Consider the following 12299-nt stretch of genomic DNA (forward strand, 5'->3'; position numbering starts at 1 on the left):
CAGAAAAATTAAACCTCATCGACGCGACGTTCGATTGAAAAAGACACTAATATCCATGAATAAGTATTATTTACTAAATAAATACTCTTTGCAGTGTTTACAAACCACAGAAAACAATTAATGCTCTGACGTTTTGAATCTAATATTCTTTAAATGTCTAACTGACTTGACAAAGACGAAAATCAGTAATTTTTCGTAATAACAATTCAAAAAATGACAAAACCAAGTTACAATGCGAAATGTGGTCATATTAAGCGCCCACCTCATGTCTTAACTATAAATGATGGTAATATATTTCTTTATTATTGTAAACTAGCTGTTGCCCGCGACTTCGTCTGCGTGGTTAGAAGATATAAGTTATGACTTTTTCTTCGCTCCTATTGGTCGCAGCGTGATGATATATAGCCTAAAACCTCTCTCGATGAATGGTCTATTCAACACAAAAATATTTTTTCAATTTTCAACCAGTAGTTCCTGAGATTAGCGCGTTCAAACAAACAAACAAACAAACAAACTCTCCAGCTTTATATATTAGTATAAGTATATTAGTATATAGATGCCAACGATATCTTCGCTACGTTTCATCGATTTTTAATTTCTCGCGCGGAGATTTTAATATTACGATAACTCATTACCTATTCACTTTTTTGGTGTAGTGTAAAAGGCAATTTTGTTCTATATTACATGTATAATATATCTAACTTATTTTTTTGGATAAGGATTAATACTGTATTGTTAAAAATAGGTTCGTAAATAACCCATAATTTTACTGTATTAAGAAAACACATAAAAATGGTTATTGTGGGTTATCCTTGGAAGATAGACATATACCACCGCGGACTTTTTTGTAGATTTATTAAAGAGGTACAAACCCGCCATACATAGTTTTGTTGTAACTCAAAAGGTTTTGGCAGCGTTCTCGAGGAAAGCTCTCGAATGGCTTAATTTTTTCCGACATGTTTAACTAATATCGTTGTAATATTGTCAGTTTACACAAAACCTAAACTTATTATACACTAAAACCTTCCTCAAGAATTGCTCTATCTATTGTTGAAAACCGCATCAAAATCCGTTGCGTAGTTTTAAAGATTTAAGCGTTCATAGGGACATACAACATGATGACAGAAAAAGCGACTTTGTTTTATACTATGTAGTGTTACTTTCGCTGGGCGGGTTCAATATTAATAATGAAGTTATTTTATTAGTCTATTTAATGCTGTCCAAATTAACTGATAGATTGTTTCGAACCCAAAGGGTAGTACGGGTAGTACCTCAATTAGTTAGGGTTCTGATTTTCAGAACCCTTTTACTGAGGAACCCCGCTCTCTTACCGTCAGCGCGTCTGTCACTCACCGGGTTGTATCTCACGATCCGTGATAACTAGACAGCTGTAATTTGCTACTAAATAAGAATATGCAAGTTCAGCAATGGTTGTTAAGCTCATAACATTGTTGGGTGACAAACAACGGATACCCTAACCAATTTGCTTTTTGGCAAGCCCACTTGCACTGTCGCACATGACCGTTTTTATATAAATTCCGACGAAACACTTTGAACTTATGCGGATTTAATGTTGGGCTGATTGTAGCACTGTATCATTATTATTTAACTCCTGTAAACTACTCAATAAACAGAATAAAAGCTACTTTGTCTTCAACCTCCTTGCTTCCAGACCTTAACAAGACCATAGCCAATGAGTACCGCGCTCTGCCTCTATTCGAGAAAACACTTTTTGACTACAACTATATTAAATATTATTCTCTACGCACTAACGACTTTCTAAAGTGCCGTTGGAAGTCTTATATGGACAGTTTTGCGGAACGCGAAATCGCACCATTCCAATTTGTTAACATCAGGTAAGGAAATCTAAATAGTTTTTACGAATTTTTTGGTGCTAAAAGCATATCTGGCGCGAGTTTCGATTGTCGCGGTGAAAAAGATTTTCTAAAATTTTAATTTATCTATTGATACATAATGTAGAAGTTTATCATCAAATCACAATTTACATGCATTTAATTGAGTGGAGTAATTAATTACATGGAGTGTAAATATCATATCTATATAAACTTCTCATAAATGTAAATAATAACAATTTATTTCAGAGATTTCCATTTCTACAATTGTGTGACTCGGCTTATACCTAAGGAGAGCATGCATACTAAAACGGAGTTTCGTTATAAGCTTAAGCCAGGACCGGGAGTCGATTTCTGTGGCCAAATGCCAATACCACATGAGTTGTTAATGAAACGTGGTACTCAGAAACCGAAATATAGAGGAAGAAAAATCTCCCAAGAAGAAACTATGCCGGAGACTGACAAACGATCGTTGCAAAAAGGCGTTGTAAAAAAATAATTAAATATTTTGACGTTCTTGGCTGAATACTAGTGACAATTGCCAAAGTGAAGTAATTAAAAAATATATTGACAGGTTAGCAGGTAGGTATCAAGTAAAAGTCTTATTAATTATTTATTATTTATTTCCTAAAAACTAAATTAAAATATTTAAAAACTTGATTTTCATAATATTTTTCATTAAACCAGAGAGAAATTTTCTGGATATGTCATCGTTAAAAATACTATTATTTATCAGCATTTGTACTAAAATATGTTTTCATACTTTTTAAGTCGATTTTATTGCTAAGTTTGGATTGTGTACTTAAGTTTTTGTTAATTATAATGTTATTGATAATTGGTTTTATGTAGCTTTACAAATAAATGTTAAATTGTGAACATTATTGAAATGTTTTATTTAACGAAATAGCCTAATAGCGCCATCTGTTGTTCAGTAAAGTCACTACACCAGCGCGCTCTAGTGTCGAATAGCAAAATCATACAATATTTTTAATCGATCAATCGTCATAAAAAATACGAGTGTCGGTTTTCTAATGTCATAATATAGCAAACGTATTTTTGCTAGTATTTATAATTTAATGGTGCGAAACGTAAAATTTCTTATGGAATATGGATTTCTATTTGAATTCCAATTCCCTTTTCGAATTATTATGACAAAAGTCAATCATTTATTTAACTGGGAGGCTTGCAGTGGGACATAAGGCTGGTGTTTTTATAAGGCTTCGGTAATGGCGCCCGCCGTGGGACCAACATGTGACGAACGTGTGATTAAAATACGATGTTAGACAAAAAACTTAATTTGAATTGCTAAAATCCTTATCACCTATGTCAGTTTGTTATTTATTTAACAAGATAAAAGGTATTTGAACTCAAAACACGCGACACAAAGACGAATCAAGATAAAATAAAACTGTTTCTGGTAACGTTATTTTATCGTTTATGTATGTATTACATATATTTTTGGGATTCCAAACGGAAATGAAACGAACATGTACTTAGAAATGCATTTGTTTCTATTTGAACGCTTTTTTAACGGGCGTTTAAAAAGCTCCCGTGCGAATCAGGCCTTACGAGATTTCGTTAAACTGTCTTGGTTGTAAATGCTTCAATTCTGACGATTTTAAAATGGCGCCCAAATATTGTCAAACCAAGAATGTTTTTTTTTTATCCTTGTAAAATTAGTTCCAGTAAAATGATCATAAGAACAATGATAATATATAGATTGTTATAATTTACGGCTACACGGATAGCTAAGTTACCACGCCACACCCACTGCACATTAACTCACGGGCTAGATCCTCGCGTAGAACAAGCGCTTACGCCATCCGTTTACCTATGTTCATGTGATATAGTTACCGGCACGGATCTTGAGCGCTGACCTTCACCTGCGCAGAAGTGATTGTTTGTGTAACTTTTGCGGTATGAAGTGAGGCGCGGGGCGGGCTAGAGCAGTGATTGTCCCGCGGCGCATCGCGCCTTAGCCGTCACTCGTGATTGGTTGAAATTCGTTCTTTGCTGCAGTAGCATGCACCGCAAGACGACGAGTACGCACAACGATTGGCGTTTTATTTTACGATACGCAAAGTAATCTCCACTCTTCCGCCGAGCGCTCAAGATCCGTGCCGGTAACTATACCATAACGATAAAATGGTTAAATGACAGTGTCGTTTCAAAGACCTGTCAACATTTTATTGCAGGTACTAAGTTACCAAGTCTAGTTTTTTTGTTTACTCGACAATTCATAAGTACTTGTTAATTGTTAGTTATATTGATAAGTTACCGGAAAAGGTTTCTTATATTAATTACAGTTTTTAGGGCCCCTTAACGTATTCTGCGATACAAAACCCCGGTTTTAGGAATTATGATCTCATCTTTTAGATGATTAAAAAAAACCGACAGTTAAACTTTCACACCCGATTTATCAAATACTAGCTGTTGCCCGCGACTTCGTTCCCGTGGGTAGGAGAAGATATAAGTTATGATTTATACCCGTCCTGTTTTTTTTCACATTTTCCATTGTATCTTCGCTCCTATTAGTCGCAGCGTGATGGTTTATAGCCTAAAGCCTTCCTCGATTAATGGTCTATTCAACACAAAAAGAATTTTTCAATTTGGACCAGTAGTTCCTGAGATTAGCGCGTTCAAACAAACAAACAAACAAACAAACTCTTCAGCTTTATATATTAGTATTAGTATAGAAGTATAGATGTCAAAAAACACTGGCACATATTTCTTTGAAATTTTAGCTGAAATATTTAATTGAAATCAGTCGATTCGTTGAAAAGGAACGATGTCACAATCAGACACGTAAAACTTATAACCTCTCTCTTTTTGCGTCTTTCAGCGATTAGACAAAATTCATTTATTTTCGACAAAAAAACAGTCAATGCAAGAAAGTTTTTTTAATATCACACATATTGTTGAAAAAAGTCGTCTTTGACAATACTGACAAAAGTTGCATCGTGTACATAACAAGAATCCTTTTATATCATATCTCTAAAAATACTTCTACGAAATCATTATCCTTAAATCTCTTTTATAAATAACAAAAAAATCCCAACTTATCTTACGTAACACATAAATCAACAACAAATATAATACGGAACACTGATTGGTTGACTTAAAACATAATGTTTGCTTATTTTAAACAAGTTTGTATAACTGTCTGTATAAAAAGACGAAAGCAAGTTAATTATCTGTTATTTGCAGTTTAAAACGCAGTGCATTTAATTTTGTCAACCATGAGTTCTTTCAGAATTATTATTTCATTATTCGTCATTGTCATGTTTGTGCAGACGATTTCTGGTAAGTTGATTTTTTTTTTATTAGACTAAGGTAATGTATATTCAGCCTGTTTAAATATTAGATGTTTTTTTTATTCTGCCGGTTATTACGTATTCATTGTACAGCCTGGTTTGATAATGGTTAGTAAACATGACTGCTAAACCGAAGTCTATCCCCTATTTATATGATACTAGATGTAACCGCGACTTTGTCCATGTGAAATTTAACAAAAACTGCTTTATTTTTAAATCTCGATAAATATGCGTGAGTAAACCGTTGCATCATTTAATAATGAATCATTCTCACGATAGTTACTACAAAACAACAATAGTAACTACAAACACAGCATTTTCAATATAGTGTAAATGCTGTGTGTATCTATAATATAATAATGTATATCCTGTGACAACTCACACACGGTTATCTGATCCCAAGCTAAGCAGAGCTTGTGTTATGGTAACCACACAACTGATAAACTTACTTATATATTTCTAAATACATACATATTATAGATAAATTACACCCAGACACAGAACAAATGATCATGCTCATCACACATCAGTTGTCCTGGGCGGGAATCGAACCCAAGACCTCTGGTATAGCAGTCAGGGTCACTAACCACTAGACCAACAGGCCCGGCATGCACGCCGCTTATGAGTAATGATGTTATTCCTGTTTTGTACTAAATGTATGTTGTGCTGTTGGTTACATACCAAAATAATAAAAATCTTGTCATTCTTTTGTTTTTAGCGCAATGCAATGGCGACAGAAACGCTGAACAGTCAGATTGCAGCAACTTCTGCTTCCAAAACTGCGAGAAAAATTTATTCTGTACTCTCGAGTGTCAGATAGGGTGTAGTTGCAAGCGGGGATACTTGTTCGATGGTGCAAGGAACGCCTGTGTCGCGGAGCAGGAGTGCAGTAAGAAAATAAATAGATTTAAAAGATCTGAATACCCACGTTTTTAAATGTCACTGTATTCAAATTTTATCAAAATCGGTCAAGCCGTTTTTGTAGTTGTAAATTGCATTGTCATCGGGTTTGAAGCTGCCCTGAAAATTTCAGCCTGCTAGCTTATCAAGTGACTCAAAAAACGCGGCGACAAACAAGAGAAGTGAGTGTATAAAAACGTGGGAAAAATCATAATTTGTTGCATCAAACTAGAAAAAAAGAAATTTATGTTGAAGTTAAAACTATAAAACTCTTTTAGAACCTCAAGATTGATAATAATAGTTATATAATATAATAATAGTTGCTAGACCATCCATGTGTGACAAGTCGCGAGTTCATCCTCGCGTAGGGCAGCTTGCAGCAGTTTGTGTGATCCACGAATGCTTGTCCCGAGTCTGGGTGTCTTTGTGTAAGTGACTTGAATGTTTGTGAAAACATCCGCGACACAAGAATTAAACTCCTCAGCGAAGGAGGCTTCATTTAAAAACGTTTAATATCGAATTAACGAAAACTTTTGCTTACAGGTAATCGGCAGTAAGGAAAAAACGTGACGTATCGAAAGTAAAACTTCAAATTAAGTAACGAAGCGCTTCAGTAGCAACACTGCAAGTCCAATATAATTTCTTCGTCCCTTTTTACGCCATATTAGATGTCTAATTATAAGCTAAAATATTATTTACTGACGCGTTTTATACCCTACCGGAGTCCTGAAACAAGATGGCGGCACACGACCCAGCTGTTGTTAACCATTGTCAAATTATTATGAATCCTCTTCACGAGAGTTATTACTTATTAAATTGAAGGAATTGATAAATATTCCACACATAAGCGTGCTTGTTTGTTGATTTTGACATAAAATATGTTTATGCAAAAAATTTTTCAAAATCGGTTCATCCAGTCAGAGGCTCGAGATTTAAGAACCTCGTTTATGAAGTCGATTGAAAATGTCGACGAAACTGTACTATATTTCTGACTAAACACCATTATAAATAAATGAATGATAAAACAATAAAGTCTTTGTTTAACGTACTTATCTATCCCATGCATCCTTTCCGTGTGTCTTTGAAAATGCTTTTTTTATACACACCAGCTAGGCAGCTGTTTCGTTTGCGTGGCTATGATATAACATAGATAGATGGTAAGTTTTTTTAATCAATCACGCACTGTTGCTATTCGGCAACATCCCACTTATTCCTACTTTCTAAAAATATTAACTTTTTTTAAATTATAAAATAGTAATATAATATATCCTGGGACAACTCACACACGGTTATCTGATCCCAAGCTAAGCAGAGCTTGTGTTATGGTAACCAGACAACTGATAAACTTACTTATATATTTCTAAATACATACATATTATATATAAATTACACCCAGGCACCAGAACATGATTGATTGAATGATCATGCTCATTCACACAAGATTTGTCTTGGGCGGGAATCGAACCCACGACCTCCGGTATAGCAGTCAGGGTCGCTAACCACTAGACCAACATGCCCGTCAATTATACCTACTATACCCAGAAGACAATTACAGGGACAAGTTGTGGCAAGAACTGTAGTTGTAACTAATACCTTGAGAATTTTCAAATCTGCTATTGTTTTAATTGTCTGCCAAAACACCTGTCCCTAAGTTTCCTACGCAAAATCGACAATAAAATTAATTCGGAACAAGTTTACACACTATTTCTGTATAAAATTCCTAGTCTGTTATTTGCTGTTTAATCTCGTGTGTAAGTATAAGTAATTAAATTATCAACCATGAATTCTTTTAGAATGATTATTTCACTATTCGCCATTTTCATGATAGTGCAGACGATTTCTGGTAGGTTTGTTTTTTTTTATTAGACTACGGTTATGCATATTCATCCTGGGCCTCGATTTTGCTAATTACAATTGTAATGGCCCGATGAATGAATGGAATGTGTATTCTCCTAGTCCTAATCATTTTGCCAACACAATAATTGGAAATTCAGTGCGGGGAGGAATACTCACTCAATAAAATGAAATTCTATTGATTGTGTTGTCTAAATGCTTAGGAGAATACCCATTTCCATCAATTCATCGGCCATTGTAAATAGGGGAATTGGGGCCCTGTTTGAATATAAGAATAGAGAGAGAGAAGTAGTAGTAAAAATAGAACGTAGGTGTAGTTTTACGAGACTTGACAGAAGCCAATCGTACCGCGCCATTTTCGACTAGAGGCGATCTATACTGTGAACTCAGTATAATTATTATCTAATAAATAAGTATGTTTCCGCCTTATAAAAGACTAGATACACTTAGGTGGTTAAATATAGTAATAGTAGTTTCGCAATCATTCGTCATTTGGGAAATTTTATGAAATGTTCAAGTTTTTTCATAGAACAAACCAAAAATATAAATAAATAAAACACAAAATTAATAGTCCTTATTATTTTAATGTACCCCATGAGTCCTCTTCATATGTCGTCTTAAAGAATCCTTACTGGCAAAAGGATTATTGCACATTACGCAGGAAAACTTTTTCTCCCCAGTGTGCGTAATTTTATGGCGGGAAACGTCAGATTTCGTGTAAAATAGGTTATGACAGATGTCACATTCGTGCGACTTTTCCTTCAAGTGAACATTCCTAAAATGATTATTGCAAAGGCTCTTCGTAACAAATACTTTACAACAAATATCACATTTATATTCAGGTTTTTTCAAACCATGCTTTTCAACTAAGTGTAAAACACGAAAATTCTCTTGGAAAAATCTTTCCGAGCAATACGGGCACGGGAATCGTAATCTACGTTCAAACTTAATACCATGGACATTAACTTCGTGATTTTTTTTATCAGCTTTATTGGCAAAGGTAACATCGCACTGCCTACACTTCAAAGGTTTATGCGACCTCGTTTTATGCAAATTTAAAAACACTAGGTTCGAGAAACCCGCGCCACAAATATGGCAGACCTGTTTCCTAAAATGTTTATTCATATGAATGTTTAAAAGTCGAAAAACCGTAAATTTCTCTTTACACAGCTGACATGATAATTCCCCGCCAATTTTAAAAGGTACTAATAAGTCTTCTTCTAGTTCAAAATTTAAATTATGTTCGTCTATTAAATGCGTTCTTAATAAATTCAAATCGTCGATACTTTGGTTGCATAATTTACAATTCAGTATCGATATTTCAACTTTTACTAATCGATTTTGTTGGTCGATAATTTTTTTCTCGATTGACTTTAAGGTATGTGTGTTGGTATGTTCCCTTAGAGCGTCGACATCGCAAAAAGGCTCTTTGCAACAGAAGCACCGGAAGCGACTCTTATTCCATTGAAACACGAAAATAGTTGAGTTAGCAAGGAGTTTTAAAGAGTTTTCTCTGAGTATAGGACCGTTGCCGCGTCTCTCGAGTATTTTTGACCAATCTTTATGTGATGATAAACCTGTGAACCAAATACATTGAAATTAACAATCTAGCAAAATTTAAAAAAACACGTACTCCGTAAGGACGTCTTACCTTTATCGGAATCAATTTTACATTTTTTCAATTTAGTCTTCTTTTTATACGCATACTTTTTTCCCGTTTCGGAATTCAAAATGGAGTCGTTTTGCGTGATCTCCATTTTAATATTTGCGAGGATTTCTGAAATATATTGCATTCTACATTACATATTAAACTTATTTCTTTTCTTTTTTGTTTCTTTTTTTTTTAATGACTCCCGCACTCATAAATTAAATTCTTGTGTTAGCGAGGGTTTCACAAGCATTCAATTCACATGCACAAAGACACCTAAACTCAGGACAAACGAGGAATGGACAACTCGACGCGCTCTCTGGGTTTGGGGATCTTAACTACTTGGCTATCCATGCAGTCTACTATCGCAGGATTTTCTGAATATATATACTACTAATATATAAAGCTGAAGAGTTTGTTTGAACGCACTAATCTCAGGAAATATGGGTCCAAATTGAAAAATTATTTTAGTGTTGAATAGACCATTCATTGAGGAAGGCTTTAGGCTATAAACCATCATAGTGCGACTAATAGGAGCGAAGATACAATGGAAAATGTGAAAAAAACAGGGCAGGTATAAATCATAACTTATATCTTCTACCTACCGGGGCGAAGTCGCGGGCAATAGCTAGTTGAAATAATAAACATGGCAACCATTGCTGGCCTTTATGTATGAGCTATGGCCAGCCTGCAATTGACCTTAATATTATGTGAATACGTTGCAGCCCACTGATTATTATCTCCCTAGCAACACTTCAGAGCTGAGTGCCTAGCTTTATGTGTAGCTCCAAGGATCATTAATAAAGTTTTTATTTTCTCACCATCATCATCATAGCTTTCTTCAGCTGGTTCCATCAACGGAGACTCACATTTTATATCCTCAATCTTCAATTCATTGTCCGCCATTTTGGAACCTGAAATTTTTTTTTTTGGAGCAATAACATTTTACATGCATATATGTTTTGAGTTATTCTAAGGGGCCATCATGTTGCCCAGGTAACTGGGTTGAGGTCAGATAGGTAGTCGCTCCTTGTAAAACACTGGTACTTAACTGAATCCTGTTAGACTGGAAACCAAACCTAATATCATTGGGAAAAAGGCTAGGATGATCTTTTGGCTTATTATAAAACCTATTGTACTCTCAAATAGTGTGGCTTTCTATTCATAATAATATTAATGTAATGATTTGTCTGTATTGATCAAAATGTAAGCCGAAAATTTTCACAAATTTTGAGATGACATTTTATTTCATGTTTTACCTTTTTCATTGTATTTAAAGCTTTCCATAATTTTCTTGTAATTCTCTTCATTTTGTTGGACCATATTTTTAAAGGAGGTTGCATCTCGTAACCTTGTGATACATCCTTCACAAATAAGGAAGTTGACAGCCTGGTTTTCAGTGTGAAGCAACTGAAAAATAAGTAATATTAATTAGAAATAAAATAATTATTAATGACTCCGTAAAAATAAGGAAAAGTCGGTTGAACTTGGTCCCAATTATTAGCAAAATGGAAAATAACTTACTTGTATATTAAAAGTATCTTTCAGCATAACATCGTATTTCTCTATTTCCCCAGAATAATAATATTCCGATGAAATATTCTTACAACAACCACCTTGTAGACAGCATCGGCAAATAAGTGATTGTCTTAGTTCTACATCGCTAGTTTCATTAACATCCATGTTTAATAGTTTAGAAAGGTGTTGCGGTTGTTATAGTATAAGTATAAAATGATGTTTCATTGATAAAACTGATATTTTATTCGTTTTTCTGAAGCTTTGTACGAAAACATTGAAACAACAAAAAACATATTTGACATACATGACAGAAAAGTTATGTTGATTCGATAACACAACAGACTAAATACACAGGTGTTTCATCTTATATTCTTATGAGATCCCATAATGGTTTCTATCCTTTTCTCTTAATTTAACATATGTTTAATAATTTGATAAAATATTTCATACGAAAATTACCGAATGTTCATTTAGAGGTACTAGATGCACACTTGAGAATATTTCCTAAGAATATAATAGTTAAAATACATTGCTGTTTAAAATAAATGACCTGTGTACGGGAACTAAGATATCTTGAAAATCAAGGGACTGGAATTTGGTAAAAGGTATTTCATCTCTGTCTTGCAGACCTAAAATTATAGTGTAGGTAGCATAGGTAGGTAGAGTACTTAGAAAAATAAGGAGTGAGCATATTTAGTTCCTCTGTCTACGGAGCATATTCTGCTCATTCTACTTTATAAAGAACTAGCTTTTGCCCGCGACTTCGTCCGCGTGGTTAGAAGATATAAGTTATAATTTATACCTACCTTCTATCTATCTTGTAGGATTCAGTCAGCGTTTGCAATGTAAGCGCAAAAAATGTGTTTTTTTACGACCTCACATTAGAAACCTCAAAAATTGTAGCCTATGTGTTATTCTGATGTTTAAGCTATATTGTGGTAAAGTTTCATTCAAATCCATTCAGTAGTTTTTACGTGAAAGAGTAACAAACATCCATACATCCAACTTACAAACTTTCGCCTTTATAATAGTAGTAGGATAGTTAGGCAAGTATCTAACTTATCGACGCACACATGACAAAAGCGTTTTATCTCTTTTTAACTAACCAAGAGTAAAGAGAGATATCTAAAACTGTCAAAATGTCACAGTCTTGTCAATGCGTGTCGGGGGCGCCATAGATTTATAGATTTCTTTATCTAAGGGGGCACTTAA

The 12299-nt window shown here is 34.3% G+C and overlaps 2 protein-coding genes and 1 long non-coding RNA gene across 4 annotated transcripts; 2 read left to right on the forward strand and 1 right to left on the reverse strand.

Moving 5' to 3' along the window:
* Nucleotides 1–29: 29 nt before the first annotated feature.
* On the forward strand, nt 30–2680 carry LOC113505695. Its single transcript, XM_026888500.1, has 3 exons — nt 30–286; nt 1673–1856; nt 2103–2680. Exons 1-3 carry the CDS (start codon nt 214–216, stop codon nt 2350–2352), a joined length of 507 nt encoding a protein of 168 aa, XP_026744301.1. The 5' UTR covers nt 30–213; the 3' UTR covers nt 2353–2680.
* A 2368-nt stretch (nt 2681–5048) lies between these two features.
* LOC113505640 lies at nt 5049–7099 on the forward strand. The gene is made up of 3 exons (XR_003401644.1): nt 5049–5156; nt 5886–6056; nt 6611–7099. It is a non-coding gene; the product is annotated as an uncharacterized LOC113505640 (long non-coding RNA).
* Nucleotides 7100–8485: 1386 nt separating this feature from the next.
* LOC113505443 (zinc finger protein 33B-like) lies at nt 8486–12130 on the reverse strand. Of its 2 annotated transcripts, XM_026888123.1 has the most exons (6): nt 12098–12130; nt 11094–11232; nt 10829–10979; nt 10391–10483; nt 9573–9698; nt 8486–9498 (listed from the first exon to the last, which is right to left on the reverse strand). In XM_026888123.1, the coding sequence occupies exons 2-6, from the start codon at nt 11118–11120 to the stop codon at nt 8504–8506; spliced, it is 1392 nt and encodes a 463-aa protein (XP_026743924.1). In that variant the 5' UTR covers nt 11121–11232; nt 12098–12130; the 3' UTR covers nt 8486–8503. The 2 variants fall into 2 exon arrangements, with proteins under 2 accessions (XP_026743924.1, XP_026743923.1); XM_026888122.1 differs by lacking the exon at nt 12098–12130 and having other exon boundaries at nt 11094–11439.
* Nucleotides 12131–12299: the final 169 nt, after the last annotated feature.

Source organism: Trichoplusia ni, chromosome 26, assembly GCF_003590095.1.
Source record: "Trichoplusia ni isolate ovarian cell line Hi5 chromosome 26, tn1, whole genome shotgun sequence".
Lineage (NCBI taxonomy): Eukaryota > Metazoa > Arthropoda > Insecta > Lepidoptera > Noctuidae > Trichoplusia > Trichoplusia ni.

Coding starts and splice junctions, on each gene's coding strand:
- LOC113505695 (XM_026888500.1), top strand. CDS start 214: ATGACAAAACCAAGTTACAATGCGAAATGTGGTCATATTAAGCGCCCA. Junction 287..1,672: donor TGTCTTAACTATAAATGATG/GTAATATATTTC, acceptor CCTTGCTTCCAG/ACCTTAACAAGACCATAGCC. Junction 1,857..2,102: donor TTCCAATTTGTTAACATCAG/GTAAGGAAATCT, acceptor AATTTATTTCAG/AGATTTCCATTTCTACAATT.
- LOC113505443 (XM_026888122.1), bottom strand. CDS start 11,252: ATGGATGTTAATGAAACTAGCGATGTAGAACTAAGACAATCACTTATT. Junction 10,980..11,093: donor AAGATACTTTTAATATACAA/GTAAGTTATTTT, acceptor CTTATTTTTCAG/TTGCTTCACACTGAAAACCA. Junction 9,499..9,572: donor TAAAATTGATTCCGATAAAG/GTAAGACGTCCT, acceptor TTTGGTTCACAG/GTTTATCATCACATAAAGAT.